Genomic DNA, 17,547 nt, shown 5'->3' on the forward strand with positions numbered 1-17,547 from the left:
GGAAATGTAAACCTTTAACAGCTTATCCTTTCAACTAGGCTGAGAAGATGCCAAGTGCAAAACAAGAATGTGATTCTTCTATGGCCTAATTAGTTAATGTGCCTATCTTCCTGCCCCTTCTGGTCCATACAAATTTGAGAGCGTGCGCTACCATCTTGATTTTATAATAAATTATGTAGTCACAGAATTCAATTATGAAACTTTAAAGCTTTATGTAATACCTTTAATAGTAGCTAAGGACTGCTGATGTATTTTAACTACAATGGGATTTCCCCATAGCTAGCACCCTAACTACAAAGATGCAGGTTTCAAAGGGGTAGCCATGTTAGTCTGTATCAGCAAAAACAATGAGGAATTCTTGTGGCACCTTAGAGACTAACAAATTTATTTTGGCACAAGCTTTCATGGGCTATAACCCACTTCATCAGATCCATGGAGTACTGCATTTTACACTCCATGCATCTGATGAAGTGAGTTATAGCCCGAAAGCTTTAACAAATTTATTTTGGCATGTCTCTAAGGTGCCACAAGGACTCCTCATTGTTTTTACAAAGATGCTGTAAGCAGAGGTGCCTGGTCAGATGTGCAGTACAAGACACACTCTATGGAGCCAAGATTTTAGGGATACAGGGCCCTCTATCCCCCTCCTCCTAGGAACACCATGTTCTGCTGTTCTCTTTGACATTTCCCAGAAAAAGTGTTCCTTGCAGGTTTCAGGGACTTTCTGAAGTATGAAGAAACTCAAAGGCATCCACTGCCAACAACATTCAGTCACTGCATGTTGTTCTTAATTTGACTTTAAGCTCTTTCAAGCAAGGGCTATCTTGTGCTGCACCTGACACAATGGAACTCAATCCTGACTGGGGCATTTGGATGCTACAATAATAAAATAATAATTAATAATTTGGTGAAAGTGTTCTGTGCTGGCCTACTGGTCAACAAAAGCACAATAGCAGTAGTTCTGGTGTTTGCTGCTGTACTTAACTGAGAAACAGCTAAATGTGTAGCTTCAACTTATGGTTTAATTAATTATAGGAGTTTTATATTTTCAATTATTCAGATCTTACAAATTGTCGTCATTTAATTAAATGAGAATTTCTGGACTGTTGAGGTCTGCTCCCCATAGGATTGCATGACTGTTCTGTGATTTCAGAAACCCATTCTACATCTGTATTGCAGCTGGGCCATGTGAGAGATCTGTGATAAGCCCTGTCTTGTGCAGTCCAACATCTCTCTCAAGGACACAAACATTAAGGTGAAAAGGGAATTAGAGCTGGGAAACAATACAAAAGCCCAAGCCGGATCACTCTTGATCCAGAGGTTTCAAAATCCATATTGAAATCTATCAATTTCTGTCCAAATGTCAAGCAGTTTCAAGCTGCAAACTCTGATCTGGTGGTTTTGGGACATATTAACTATAGTTTATATTTGTCAAAGTTGTACTATTTTTAAATAGCATCCCCCTCCCCCTCCTCAAAAAGAGGATTTCTAGTAAGTTTCCACTTAGATTCATACTTGTCCCTTGATTTTTAGTCCAAGCTGCTGGAGTAGTCAAGGATCGTAATTCAAACAAGGAAAAAATGCAAGTTTACAGAAAGATTTTACCCCTCGCAAAGCATTCAAGTGACAAAATCTGTTTGTTAATACCCCCAGATAGCACTACATGGCAGGCCCAGTGGCACAGAAGCAATGGATTATGATCCAGGTGTCATAACAAATTTGTGATTAAATCTAGTGACAGGCAGTAATTCTTAGTCTGGAGAGACAGTGAATTGCCATCTCTACAGAGCACCCTTGTGACTCATTGTTCCCATATCTTACAGGGATATAGTTTATACAGTATCAGCACCTTCAATAATCAGCATCTTCCAAAGTGTCCCAAATGTCAATATTTCATAAACACCATCATTTATGTTGTCCTGTTACAATCTTTATAACATATTTTAGCTTTGCATCTAATAGTTCTTAGTGAAGGAACTGTACCTTCCCAAAATTGCATTTTCCTTAGCAGGGTTGGCTAGGTGCTGAATATGTGTTACTTGCCTACATATCAGAGCAGTAATAGAATGTAAAGAAAAGTGAATATTGAAAACGTTATAGCACTAATATTTATGAGGCAAACAACTTCATGAAAAGTATGCACAAACAAAATGTAATTACTAAGGGAATTCAAATATAACAAGTTACAAAAATTTAAACAACACTGCTTTAACAGTCCTTCTACATGATTAATAATTTAAAAGGTAGATTCAACCTTAATTTGACAATAGGCATTTTACTGAGAAATTATTTCAGCATCTACATTCATTTGATAAAAGTTGCAGTGAATGCAGAGGAGGAGGAAGCTTTTGGTTAAGCGATAGCAATTTCACAACGAGCTGGTGATTCTTTCTTGGGTGCTGTCATGGGGTGTATGTACCCCACACTGGTCCAGCAACCAAAGAGTTAACACAGGCACAGCCAGTCACTACTGATGGGTCACTACTGATGGGCAGCCTCACAGGAGCTAGGAGGATAAAAGAACTGGGAAATTGAAGGGTGGAACTGTGGGGTGCTACCAGAGGAGTGAGCAGGCTGGAGAAAGGAGCTCCTGCCAGCAAGCTACTGAAAAAGCTGCCCAGAGAGAACAGCCCAGAAGGGTATGAACTGGACGACAGACTGGAAAGTCTGCAGAGATCAAGGGGAACGTAGGAAGGAGCTCAGGGCATGGTCAGAATCAAAGAACCCTGGTCCTGCTTATCTAGCTTGAGGGCCCTGAGCTGGAACTCTGTAGAGTGGGAGGGCCTGGATTCCCCTACCAACCCCTGATGGACTTAGGAGTGAAGAAAGGTTTTCAGACTCCTGGGCACCAGGAGTAGACTGACAGCCCCACCAGGCCATGTGAGCCTGGGGGCTGTACCACACTTGGCCAGAAGGGGCACTGTTGCACTGACGCAGTGCCTCACAGGTGCCAAGATACTCAGAAAGTGCTGTGAGCTGAAAACATGGATGAAGTTTCCGAAGTTCAATTCCTGTTGTGACAAGCATGGGAAGACAAGACAGCAGAAACCTCAGTGCTCCAATTTCTCTCCCACTGCTTTTGCCTGGGGTTTCATTTTTGGGGCACATTGATTTTGGCAGACTGGAAGCTGATTAATGCAATGTCAGCACCTAATAAAGATTTAAACATAGGTGAGATTCCCATTTGTGAGAGACCTAGTATATGAGTCAGTTGGTCTTCTGGTTAGCTTCTTTCTCTACATACATGACATAACATGAGCCCAGGGCGGAGGGAATAAGCATTGGAATCTCAAGAGGTTGTTTGGCTCCAAGGATGGATTAATTTGAGTGCTAGGGTAGGATTAATTTGGGAATAGCCATAATGTACAGATCACTCCATTGCACTTCAGAGCTCCCTTCTACATTAAACAGATTTCTATTCCATTCTGGCACTGGAGTCACCAAAGCTTACTGCCTTCACTGACTTCACTGTTCACGTGGCTAACAGCTCAATTTGTCCTAGGATCTTTTGGCTGCTATAAAAGAACACTACGGGTATAGCCCAAGTGATTTCTTGTTCTATACAGATGGTGTCTTGTAGCCCATAGAACTAGATTAGACTTTTATTTATCCTTAGCAGTAATGCAAGAAATTTGTATCCTGTAAGGCATTGGCTTAAGCCAATATGCATGAGTAAAGTGGGCCTATGATGCTTAGCATATATAAAATGGTTTGATAAAATTACCTTAGTTTTTGGGGAACTGGGAATAGCTTGCTCAAGAGAGTGAACTGGTACAGAACGATACCAGGCAACTGCAGGAACAATGAACTGATACTGGGTTTGGATATTTTAGGATAGAATCATTGGCAGATGTTTAATCACCAACGTGCTTTAGCAATGATGATGAATGTGATAATAAACTAAAAGGCATTAATATATTAACCTTTAGTTGATAAGGGCACACCAATATTATAAGGCTGAGGAAGTTAGATTTGGACATGGGAGGCTGGGCATCTGAATTAATATTCATGATAGTACCCAGGCCCTATAATAGGCCAAGACACTGTGTAGCAGGGGCCAGCTTTCCATCATTCACCCTACAGCTCTTCGTGGTTATTTATCTACCATTGACCTTTGGACATTGGACATTGGGTGTCTGGACCAGGGACAGGGCTGTATGTCTCACCTCCAAGTCTCCAAGGAAGGGTACAAGTATATAAATTGATGTCATGCTCTGCATATGCTCATATAAGATATCCCTAATACTATAATACTGCTATTTGTTTATGTGGTTTGGAGTTTTCTTGTCTGTACTGATTGTTTAACTGAAAGTAGCTAAGGCTTTGCTTTGCCTTTGGTGCGAGTATCTTTGTCTTACGCCTCAGGATAACCCTATAAGTTATTGAATTTGTTAGTTTTAATTCTGTGGAGCTTGATTCTGGGATAAAAACCCTATAACCCACAGCTCAATAAATTAATATCAATTGGCAATCAATATAATTATTAACCATTAAAGGCATCAGGCTACAATCCACAACATTCCCAGCTGTTTTCCTCAACAGGAGAGCAAAATGTATATCATAGTGCACCGACGGCAGAATTAGGATTATATAGGTAACCTTAATCCTGTCATGACATAAATTTCCAGTGTTTGAATTTGGACACTTAATATTGTTAACTTAAATTTTTTGGGGGAAAGAGGGGAATTGATATGGAACTTCCTAGGCATTTTAAAAATTGTTAAAAGAAAAGCCAATGAAAAAAATTCCATTATATGCAACTGTAATATCCCTCATTATCAGGGTTTAAATCTGGGACCTTTAAACCTGTAGCAAAACTGCTGCTGCTTGAGCTAAAAGAGTAGGTTAGGGTATGTCTACACAACCCGCTGGATCGGCGGGCAGCGATCAATCCAGCGGGGATTGCTTTATCATGTCTAGTCTAGACACGATAAATTGATCCCTGAGCGCTCTCCCGTCGACTCTTGTATTCCAGCACTGCAAGAAGCGCAGGCAGAGTAGACGGGAAAGCAGCAGCAGTCAACTCATTGTGGTGAAGACATCACGGTAAATCAATCTAAGTATGTCGACTTCAGTGACATTATTCACGTAGCTGAAGTTGCACAACTTAGATTGATCCAGCCCCCTAGTGTAGACCAGGTCTTAGGCAGCAGCAACAGACTAGCCAGTAAATATCTGAACTTAGTAGGGGCTCCTTCTGAGCATCTGAAGTCTGCCAAAATTCTCTTCAGGAGGCACATTTGTAAAATCCCTCTGCATAAATCATCAGTAAGGCTAGAAATGCAGGATATTTACCCCTTCCCCAAAGGCACTTAATGACTTGAGCTACAGGAATAACTACTAGTTAACAGCAGCAGTAGGCTGTTAACTACTGTGGACTAGCCATTAGATGATAAACACTACACAGTGCATAACATATGCAAGAGCAGCAGATTTACCGATAGCATACCCAAGCAGCAGATTTGGCAGATTCTCTCTGTAGTGTATCATGGCTAAGACTTGAGTTTGGCATATTACAAATCTAGGGTCAAGGCCAAAGTCTGCCAGAGTGAGCTTGTGCAATCTTTTAGTTACTCCTGTAAAATGGAGAAGGATTTAGGCAGCATGCTGGGGGATGGAGTATGAAGAGTATGAAGATACTTGCGTGCCCCATAGGGTAGAGATAAGGTCTTGCTCAATAATGTGATCAATGACACAAAATTAATAACTACTTTGTAGAAGAGGTAAGATCAGAACTCACAATCTTTTGTCTTCTGTGCTAGTACCTACTCCCATAGGCCTAATAGTATTTTGCTAGAGGAAAGTGGCAGGAGTAAGATCCATTATGCCTGTCTCTCATACAGAAATTCAGTTCTCTGTGGCTACTTCTGAACAATTCAGAAATCTCAGTGCGGCCTAGGATCATGCATGACCTCTCAATGGCCCTTTCAGTCCCACGACCCTCTGATAGTACAGTTGGAATGTTCAGAAAATTAAGCAGCAGCAGAAAATGTCTGGACATATGCAAACAGCAATTTTCCACAGCTTATAATTTAGCCAACAGGCAGAGTTAAATGTCTCTGACCTCAGGAATCACTATTCCCCCTGCCAAACTTAAAATCACAGCCCCAAATAACAGAAATGCTTTAGTAGTTTGAAAAATTGTTTTGACTTCTTTAACGTAAAGAGGCCCATTCCTGACTTAACTGGGGTGGGGGTGTGCATATCGGAATTGCCCTGTACTGGGTCCTTGTTGGAGTGCGTGGGGGGATGCCCTCTGGCACCAGTGTCAGTGGAGCAGAGATCTGCTCCCTCCCCTCAAGCTACTCACTCAATTCAGTGGAAGGAGGGAAATGATGGACTCCCAGAGCAGCCATTCTTGCTATTGAAAGCCATGCTGCCCTTTAAGCAGTGTAGCTGTCAGAGCTGGGTTTCTCTATGATACATTGTTAATTAGGAAATTTAGAAGATCAGATGCCAGGAATCACACTTCGGCTATGAATAATAATAGTTTAATTGCCCTTTACTTTTTCATTAATAGGAGATTTTTTTCAAATAATAGTTTACTAATGGAAAATTAACAGACATATTTTACTTTTGGTATATAGATTAATGGCTTTCTGTTGCAAATGTTTCATTATCTTGGAATGTTTCATCAATTTTAGACATTCTTTTAGCACACAGACATTTCTGTTAAACCTCCAAAAAATTTGAAAAGAACAAAAAAAGTCAGTATATATGCAATTATTGCTCCACTGTTGTGATTCAAGCTGACATTTTTTAAATTTTAAAAATCAGTTAGGTGCTCAGATGCCATGGTAATGAGCAGAGCATAGATGAGCTATAGTAACTTATTTTAGAGCAATTTGGAGACAGAACTAAAATACATGATGAATGTCAAAGAATGTCTCAGTATATTTTAAGCATCTATACTAATATTTTTCATTCATGGACTATTTTAGTGGAAAAAGATATTACTTACACATGTGCTGACAAGGCATCTCAACTAGTGCTAGGAACCTGTCACAAAATCATAGAAATTAAAAACTAGAAGGGATCACCCATTTGACTTCTTGGATATCAAAGGCCTCCAAATACAACCTATCACCTGCACGCTAAACCTAACAGCCAAAATTTGACCAAAGTATTACAGCCCACAGAAGATTAGCTTATCATGTGGGGCACAAAATAAGAGGGACTGAGGTGCACCAGTACCTGAGGCCCTGCTCAATGGCAGGTAAATGATTAAGTGAGATATGCCCAGCTCTCGGTGGTTATCTTATTTAAATAAATAAAAGTGTTCACACATAAAACAACTCCCTAATTAATGGTCTCAAACACAGTTCCTTTCCCCTTCCCAAGCCCTTCCTACTTCCTAAAGTAGAAGCCTTTTCCTCTCCGATGTCTGACATCAAATCATTTTGTCTGTTTTTCACACTACATTCAATGGCAACCTTTATTCCCTATTGCTGTTTCAGGACAATTTGACTAAGGAAGTTGATATCCCAGCACCTGGCAGGTGCCTTCAGCATTGCAGTTAGAGTCCCTTTGAGTCCCTAGGGACCAATAGAGATCAGAGTGTTGAAGTACAGCACGCTGGATCAGAGCAGAAATCAGAGAAATTTCAATGCATCAAGTTATAAGAGATCTTACAAAAAAAATTTCTTAAATAATACCCCTTTCCTTTGTGTTTACACATTTCAAAAAAAACCTCTAGCTCTTATAGAACACTTTTCACCTTTATTTCAAGGCATCTTATGAAGGATGGAAATTATCCTCAATCTACAGATGAAGTAACTGATGCTTAAAGAGGTTGAGGGTATGTCTACATTACAGAGACTACACTGACATCCCTGTGTCGGCACAGTCCTGAGAGTAGAAGCAGCCTACTCTCTCACCAACAGAAGGAGGTTTTCTTTCAATGTAGTGAATCACTTCCTCAAACAACGTTTGCTAAATTGACAGAAGCTCTTTTCTTTAGACGTAGTTGCATGTATGCTGGGGGTTATGTCGGCATATCTGTCACTCAGGGGTGTGGGTTTTTCCACAGCCCTGACTGACCTATGCCAATATAACTTTTCTGTGTAGAATAGGCCTAAGTGACTGCCCATTGGCTCACTATATAGTTTTAAGAAAGAGAACCTAGCCTCTGACTCCCACTCCACCACCTTTCCCACTGGTCCACTTTGCCTCTGATAAACACTTTAAACCACAGAAGACCTTAGTAATTTCTTAGCAAAGCGATACATTTAGCTCTTATTCTCTCTTCATAAATCAATATCTTTAGAAAAAAATGATTAAGAGCCAATTTCCAAACTCTTCCAATTTTTCAGATTCTTTCTGGGGAAGCAGTGAGTGTAAGATTTCACTATACAAGATGTTTTACATAAGAGTGTAAGAACGGCCATACTGAGTCAGATCTCAGGTCCATCTAGCCCAGGGGCTAATGCCAGCTGCCCCAAAAGGAATGAACAGAACACAATCACCAAGTGATCCATCCCCTGTCACCCACTCCCAGGTCCTGGCAAACAGAGGCTAGGAATACCCTCTCTGCCAATCCCGGCTAATAGCCACTGATGGACCTATCCTCCATGAATTTATCTAGATCTTTTTTAATTCCTATTATAGTCTTTGCCTTCACAACATCCTCTGGCAAGGAGTTCCACAGGTTGACTGTGCATTGTGTGAAAAAATATTTCCTTTTATGTATTTTAAACCTACTGTTTCATTTAGTGACCCCCTAGTTTTTGTTTTATGAGAAGGAGTAAATAACACTTCCTTATTTACTTTCGCCACACCGGTCATCATTTTATAGACCTCAATCATATCCCTCCTTAGTTGTCTCTTTTCCAAGATGAAAAGTCCCAGTCTTATTAATCTCTCCTCAGATGGCAGCCATTCCATACCCCTATTCATTTTTGCCGCCCTTTTCTGAACCTTTTCCAATTCCAATATATCTTTTTTGAGATGTGGCGACCACATCTGCATGCAGTATTCAAGATGTAGGCATACCATGGATTTACATAGAGGCAATATAATATTTTCAGTTTTATTATCTATCCCTTTCTTAATGATGCCCAACATTCTGTTTGCTTTTTTGACTGCCACTGCACATTGAGTGGATGTTTTCAGAGAATTATCCACAATGACTCTCTCTCTTTCTTGAGTGGTAACAGCTAATTTAAACTCCACCATTTTATCTGTATAGCTGGGATATTTTCCCATGTGCATTATTTTGCATTTATCAACATTAAATTTCTTCTGCCATTTTGTTGCCCAGTCACCCAATTTTGAGAGATCCTTTTGTAGCTCTTTGCAGTCTTCCTGGGACTTATCTAGCTTGAGTAGTTTTGTATCTGCAAATTTTGCTATCTTACTATTTATCCCTTTCTCCGGATCATTTATGAATATGTTGAATAAGACTGAGCCCAGTAAAAACCCCTGGGGGACATCACTATTTACCTCTCCCCATTCTGAAAACTGACCATTTATTCTTACTCTTTGTTTCCTATCTTTTCACCAGTTACCAATCCAGGAGAGAACCTTCCTTCTTATCCCATGACTGCTTACTAAAATCCAAATATATTAGGCTTACTGCTTTCCCCTCACCCACTATTTCTGTAATTCTAGGAGGCAGGGGGAGGGGAAAAGCAACAATCAAGTTTGTCTGAAAGAATTTCAAACTTTTGATCTTTATATTCCAATGCAGTGATTTGTTATAGTTTAGAGAGCTAAGCAACTGTTCATTTATATATCACAGCTATTCCCCATTTAACCCATAATAATTAAAACTAACAATATTAAAAGTATTTATTAGCTCTAATGACATATAGCAAAGAGTTTATATGTTTTGGCACATACTAGTTTCCTAAGTTAGGCCCTGGTCCATCAGGATACTCAAGCAAATGCCTACATTTAAGGACTTGAGTAATCTCACTGATAACAGTTGGATTACTCACATGTTTAAGTACCTCAGTGACTCACCTTAACACAAAACTATAACAAAATTTAAATATAATATATTTATGCAGATTTCAACTGTAATTACTGATAAATGAGATTTTATATAGCATTTTTTATTCTGAACAATCCTAAAAATCTCAGTAGAGATTGCATATAAAAACATTATCCATCTATCACTGAAATGCAGCTCTGAGGATGAATACAAGCAGTCACTTTTTGACAGTAACTCCTTATTGCAGTTATTTTTAGGAGGGGCTGTGAAAGACAACTTCAGCTGAAAGTACACTGGATATTTTTAGACAGGCATTTATTCTTACCCAATTTAGATACCTTGGCAAAATTAGTTGCCCACGGATATTGAAAAAAAAACCAACAACAACTCTGTAGACTAGTTTCTAACTCTGTAGTGATTTATCTAAATATGAACAGAAAACAAACAGTTGTATTTCACTATACAAAGTGAGATTATTTACCTGTTCTGTAAACTGAGTACTTCTAGATGCGCTGGTCCCCATTTGTATTCCATTGTGGAGTATGCATATGCACCATGCACCTGAGATTGGAAATTTGTTCAGCAGTGGCCACTGTTCCACACCTGTCCCTTTTGCCTCCTCATGCTCCAAACCAAGGGCATAAGGGGTGGTGCAGACTGACCATCGCTCCAGTTCATTCTTTATGGCTAATAAAGTCATGAGCTGAAGTAGAGGGAACAGAGGGCAGGTATTGGAATACAGACAGGGATCACAAGTCTTAAAAAATAGTGAGCAAGAGGCCAATGGTTTTCACGAGTGCCACTAGGACAAGATTAAGATCCCACATTGAAGCTGGCTTGCTTACAGGAGGAAAGATCCAAAGTAAGCTTCAAGGAAGTTGATCGTTATTGGATGGGCAAAATTGGAGTAGTCAGTGGGGGGAAGGCAGGTGCAGATAGCTGCCAAATTAACATGTACTGAGTTGAAAGTGTATCCTGGAGTCTTTAGGGATGGAAGGTAGATCAGGATAGCAGAGATGTCTGATTCTTCTGGATAAGTGTAGTGGTTATGAGCCTTGATGGAAAATCTTTTCCACTGGGCTGCACAACAATTGTTTAGTAGACTCCCTTCTATTATTGTTGAGAATAGACTGGACATCTCCTGAGCGCACAGTCTCCAGATTGATGCCCATCCAAATACCAAGCTGTCAGATGTAGTGAGTCTGGACTGGAATGCTTGATACTGCCTTTGTGCTGCATCAACAGGTTCTGGAAAGTGACATGCAGATGAGCTGACAACTAAAAGAGGCTGAGAAACCAGAATTGTCTGGGCCAAATGGGAGTGATCAGTATGACCCATGTTTTGGCCTGCCAGATTTTCCTCAAGACTTGAGGTAATAAGGAGATGTGGGAGGGAAAGGCATACATTATTTGCCCTGACCAGGGACCAGAAGCACATCTCCAATGAAGATCTGACACAAAGTCCCCCAGAGCAATAAGTCACACACTTTTTGTCCTTGTAGGATGCTAACAGGTTGCAGGACAAGGAGCCCCAAAGATGGAATATGATCTATTGAGTCACGAAGCGGTCACTCGTGGTCCTGAGAGAAGCACCTGCCGAGGTCTGCCTGGGTGTTGGGTACTCTCAGTATGTGCACTGCTGACAGAATTATCTGATGTCAAATACACCAGTTCCAGAGTTCTACAGCTTTTGTATTGGGAGAGGGGGTGAATTTCGCTCCTCCCTGTTAGTTTACATAGAATAGCACGGTGATGTTGGCCTGCATCACTGGAATGTGGTGAGACCTCATGATGGGGAGAAACTGTTTGGAAGCCTCTCAGACCACTCTGAGTTCAAGCTGGTTTATGGCATTGTGGCTTCTTTCATTGACTAAATACCTTGTGCTGAACGTTCACCCAGCTGGGCATCCTAGCCAAAAACAAAGGTATACCCGATGAGAGAATTCTGTGGTAAAGTCAGAATGAACAGAACTCTGTTGGTCCTTGTTCTCCCACTAACTCAGGGAGGCCCTCACTTCTTGACAGAGGGAGATTAGTTTGTTTATGCTGTCTGAGCAAAGCCAGCCTGAAGACAGTCTCCCAATTGAGGTTACGTAAGTATAAGTCACTGTTACCCAGGAGGGTGAGACAGGAGTACATTTGCAACTGTGGGCTCTCTCAGTTGCATGGGAAGATGTTTGATACGTGGAGCTTGTCCTGTGGGAGGAATGCCTTGGTGGCGATCAAGTTCAGGGTGGTTCCTATAAAATCTATAGACTTGGTTGGCATGAAAGAACTTTTCAGTAATTTTACACAATCCTAGAGACTGCAGGATATTGTCCTTGGCTGCTGACAGCACCTCATGGTAGGACTTCCCCGTCAGTAACCCGTCCTCTAGGTAGAAGACGACTGATGACCATTGACAAGAGAAGTGAGTTGCTGCAAATGAGATAACTTTGATAATCCCTTGGAACCATTGCCAGGATAAACAGAAGCATCTTGTATTGGAAATGGTCATTCCCCAAAGTGAATCACAGGAACCATCTGTGAGACGGGTGGATGTCCATGGGAAAATGGGCATCCTTCATATCTACAGCTGTAAACTCATCCCCTCTGTACAATGACTGGATGATAGATGCCAAAGGAAGCATTCTGAATCTCAGCTTGCAAATAAAAAACAAAATTAAAAAACCACACATTGTCTTAGATCTGCAGCCCCCTTTCTTCTTTGATCTGAGGAAGAAATTATAGTAGAACCTCTTCCCTTGGTGTTATAGAGGTATTGGTTCTACGGCTCTTTGAATGAGGAGGGAGACTAAATAAATAAATAAAATAAAATAATGGAGATAGCCTGTCTCCAAGAACTGGAAGGGACCTTGAAAGGTCATCAAGTCCAGCCCCCTGCCTTCACTAGCAGGACCGAGTACTGATTTTGCCCCAGATCTCTAGAGTGGCCCCCTCAAGGATTGAATTCACAACCCTGAGTTTAGCAGGCCAATGCTTAAGCCACTGAGCTATCCCTCCCTCCCTACTACTTGGACAAGTCTCCTCTTATGAGAGGAATCCCTGAATAGGGACAGGGAAGCAAGGTTTGGAGGAGGAAGAGAGAGGAATCTGGTGTACCCTGATAATATTATATCAAGTCTCCATCTGACTGTTGTGATGTCCTGCCCACTATGGAAAAAAGTGAAGAAACTGATGAAGAGAAGACTTGGGTAGCATGGATGGTATCTGTTGATCATGGCTCCCAAAAGGTCTCATCAAAAGTATTTTTTGACCTGGGGTTGAAGCTGGAAATGTGTTGTTGGAAGAGCCATTTGTTAACTATGGTGTATCACAGGGATCAGCAACCTTTGGCATGTGGCCTGCCAGGATAAGCAACCTGGTGGGTTGGGCCAGTTTGTTTACCTGCCACGTCTGCGGGTTCAGCCAATTGTGGCTCTCACTGGCCTCGGTTCACCACTCCAAGCCAATGGGGGCGGCAGGAAGCGGTGGCCAGCACATCCCTCGGCCTGAACTGCTTCCCGCCAGTGGGAGCCGCGATCGGCTGAACCTGCAGACGCAGCAGGTAAACAAACTGGCCCAGTGCCAAAGGTTGCCAATCCCTGGTGTATCATCTGCCTCTTTCATGGAGGCTTATGAGGGCTAGGGCACTGTATGAGGTCTATAGGAGATGGTTTTCTGGTACTTTCTCTTCAGGCCAGTTCCAAAGAGGGATGGCTCTTGAGTCTTTCAATGAGTGCAAAGACTTCATCTGGCTTGTTGCTAAAGAGATTATTCCATTCAAAGGGCAGGTCCTCCCTGGATTGTACATCATGAGGAAATCCCGAAGAGTGAAGCCATAATGTCCTGTGCATAGCTACTGCTAAAGCCATGGCATCAGCTGCATCTGCAGAAGATTTCCAGGATGATCCAACTACCAGCTTTCCTTCCATATCCTATACCAAGCTTGGTGGCATGCTTCTTGGTGTATGTGGGGCTGGGGGAGGAGGGGTCTGATCAGTCTGGGTCAGACTGTGGCCTCAGAGCATATTCCATAAAGTGTTTCTTGAGTCTGTCTTCCTGTGCCTGTTTAGTTCATCTGGGAAAGGATTGGTAGGTGTTGCAGCTGGAGACAATGTGGGCTTCTCTAGATACAAACATCAGAGTTATGGACTGACCAGTTAACCGGACACCATGTGAAACTGGAAGTAATCAGTTAAGCAGCAGCAGAGACAACCACAAAAAAGCAAAATATTGCATGTATTGCCTCTTAAAAGGTAGGCACATCTGGGTTGCCTGTTCCCATCCCCACTCACGGGGAAGCCACAGTGTGCACCACTTTCACCCCTCAGCACCCCACACTGGGAGGGAGAGGCGTTGTTCTCTCTCTCTCTCTCTCTCTCTCTCTCTCTCTCTCTCTCTCTCACACACACACACACACACACACACACACGGACAGGGACAAGCTGGCAAATTCATTCTGATCCAGGGAAAGAAGCTACCTGCAAGGATGTTGCCGGCACTGAGGAGGAAGCTCAGATGCTGCTGAAGCCTGCCCTGGAGCATCAGCAGTTGGATCTGGAGCCCGAACTGTACTTTGTTCAGAGTTATAAACATTTCAGTGTTACTGACAATCTTCATTCCCAAGGAGTCTGTAACTCTGAGGTTCTACTGTAACTAACACTAATACTAAACTAAACTAATGGAAACTATTTAAGTGATTTAAAATGATATATTTACTCATTCAAAAAGGAGAAGCTTTGGAAACACTGGAGAAGTTCCATCTCAGATCATGCAGCAGTAAGATGGAACTGGAGCAGCAGCTGGTCTACACTGCCCCTTATGCCCTCAGCTTGGAGAGAAAAGGGGCAAATGGCAAAGATGCAGACCAACAGACACGGCTAAAAAATTCTGATTGCAGGCTCATGGTGCACATGCATTCCCCACAACGGAATACACATAGGGACCAGCACTCAAAGAACTATTTTATTGCTGATTTATTCATGGAAGGTTCTTAGATTCTTTTTCTAAACTCATTTGGGTACTCTTGAATAAACGAAACAGAGTAAGCAATGCATCTTTCTTTTTAAAAATCTATGAGTTACAAATACTCTGTAATGGAGCTTTACAAATTTCATGACCCACTCAAGAAATAAATGCTGTCCAATTTCTTTGCACAGGAAATTATTCAAAACAGAAAGAAGTGTTGGGATCTATAAAGTTAAATAAGCCAGTCTATATATCAGGTACATTACCATTACATATGCCAGTCTTCACTTCGATTGGGTATGCAGTGCAATGCAAGCCTTTCCCTTCATGTTTATTTTAGTTCCAAATTGATGGTAGTGCTTTCCCACATTTTTCCTCTTCATCCAAGTTCACTCATTTCTCTTGTTTATTAACTTAATGATTGCCTAGAAACCCTATTCTAATATATATCTAAGAACTTCTGAATTTTTTTACCTGTTGTTTGTTTTACATTTCAAATATGAGAAACATTTTGAATGGAAAGTGAACAGAGGCTGAACAGTTACTCACAGTCTCTCCAGGGATCTCAGTCCAAAGAAAGAGCCATTCTTTAACCACAAGATCTTGTTGTTACTCAGAATTCTGCAAAAAGTCATAAAATAATCTGGTTAACAGATCATGATAATTTCACTGATTAAGAACATGTAATTACAGTAAATGATGTCACTGTAAAATACTAATCACAAAATTCTCTGCTTCATTTGCATTTTCCTTTATAGCAGTAAATATAATAATCATTTTCACAAGTAGAAAGTTACATCTTCAACATTCTTCTGTTTAACAAGCAAGTAAGTCAACAAGTGCAGCGTGGTTCCATGTGAAAACTGTGAAATTAATAGACATCTGCACAGCACATTTGAAGAACAGCTGGTGAATGTTAATTTTTATGCTTGCATAAGTCAACAAGCTGGTTGTGTGGATGAGGGTGAGGGGAAGGTGGAGGTATATGAAGAAACCTCTTTCTCCAGGCAACAAGACAATGGTGGAATTACTTGGGAATTGCTAAAACAGTGATGAACCCTTCCCCCATCTCCCCATTTTCAGATCCATACATCCAACAGCCAGGGCCAACGCAACCCATTAGGCGATCTAAGCAGTCGCCTAGGGCGCTAACATTTGGGGGGTAGCGACCGCGGCAGCCAGACCTTCCACCGCCTCTGTTGGGGCCACCATTTCGGAGGTGGGACCTTCCACCGCCTCTGTTGGGGGCACCATTTCAGGGACGGGACCTTCCACCGCCTAGGGCAGCAAAAAAGCTGGCGGCGCTCCTGCCAACATGAGTAACCTGCTCCCTACTGCATTGAACTGGAGCTAAAGGGAAGTACCTCCCCACACAGTTCTAGCTTTTGCAGGAGATTCAACTCTACTTTTCTAAAGTAGCAGAACAAAAACCTTTCCACATTTATCAGAGGAAAAAAAAAGATGCTACATGAAAGAAAAAAAAAGTAAATGTTATTTTAAACCTATCAGATGCTAATTTACCTAGTAGTAATTTATCTCCTAGTATTTCCTACTATAATTAAAATATAATGAACACTTATTTTGAGAGTGCAGAACAGACTGCTGCTGGAGATGTGGGTGTCTCAGAGCCACATTGGCTCACATACGTTGGGACTGTCCCAGGATACAATCTTTTTGTCTAGAAGCAAGCAGGATGATTAATATAATGGATACCTCCTTAAAAATTACATCAAGAACTGTGTTTTGGAATCTAGCCCATCACCTTGAAAACACTACAACTTATGGAAAGTTTGTTTCTCTATAGCAGTGCTTGTAGCCAAACAATTCATATTGCTTAGACTCAAGAGCAGACTGCTTCCAGAGGTAGGAGCTTGGCACAGTGACTTGGCTGAGCTGGCAGCTAAAGAGTGGGTAAAATTTCAGAGAAAAGGGACCGCAGACAAATTTGAAAAGATTTGGTCTGACTTTTTAGAAATTTTTGATTGATGCCTAGTGGATGGACGCTAAGATATCGCTCTCCTTTCCCCTTCCTACCCCTCTTTCTTCCTTTCCTTTCCCTCCCTTTCCATTTCTTTACCTTCCCCCCACCTTTCACCCTATCCCTGATTTTTTCAAGGGAGTTAATCAATAAAATATTAATATAAAACATTTTGATGCTGTGCACCAGCATATTTTGCATAGACATAATCTCTCAACCTGCCAAGGCCCAAACGTGGAACACAGTGTGCGAGAAACTCCCAAAATGAGGGACACAAAAATAATTATCCAGGCAGGAAAACTTAATATGCTGTGGAATTCAATCCTGTCATATAAATAACTCTTGATGAATTCCATGATTTTTTTTAGACTAATGTAAATAATTTTCAACAATAAAATTGAGGGGATACCCAATTTGTGTATAACTTTAGGACTATATTGAGTGACAGCCTTTAAAATAAGGAACACATCAGAAGTATGTGTCAGTGCAATGCATCTCATTTAAATAGATTCCATAAACAAGAAGTTAGTTTAAAAGGAATTAAGGCTGGTTAAATATGACACTTGCTGCCGCCCTCCACCCCCTCAACTCAAATCCTTAAAAGCAAGGAAATCCTTAGGTATGCAGCAACCCTTATCTGTATCCTTACATCCTCAGAGAACATTTCTACTGACAGTGACTTCCC

General features: G+C 41.3%; 1 protein-coding gene across 1 annotated transcript in view; it reads right to left on the reverse strand.

Annotated features, from left to right (window-relative positions):
• ADGRA1 (adhesion G protein-coupled receptor A1) overlaps nt 1-17,547 on the reverse strand; it is a 454,050-nt gene that overhangs the window by 367,755 nt on the left and 68,748 nt on the right. The window contains exon 2 of the mRNA XM_050959295.1: nt 15,434-15,505. Coding sequence (XP_050815252.1) covers nt 15,434-15,505 — 72 coding nt within the window. The remainder of the gene's footprint in view (nt 1-15,433; nt 15,506-17,547) is intronic.

Source organism: Gopherus flavomarginatus, chromosome 6 (assembly GCF_025201925.1).
Source record: "Gopherus flavomarginatus isolate rGopFla2 chromosome 6, rGopFla2.mat.asm, whole genome shotgun sequence".
NCBI lineage: Eukaryota > Metazoa > Chordata > Testudines > Testudinidae > Gopherus > Gopherus flavomarginatus.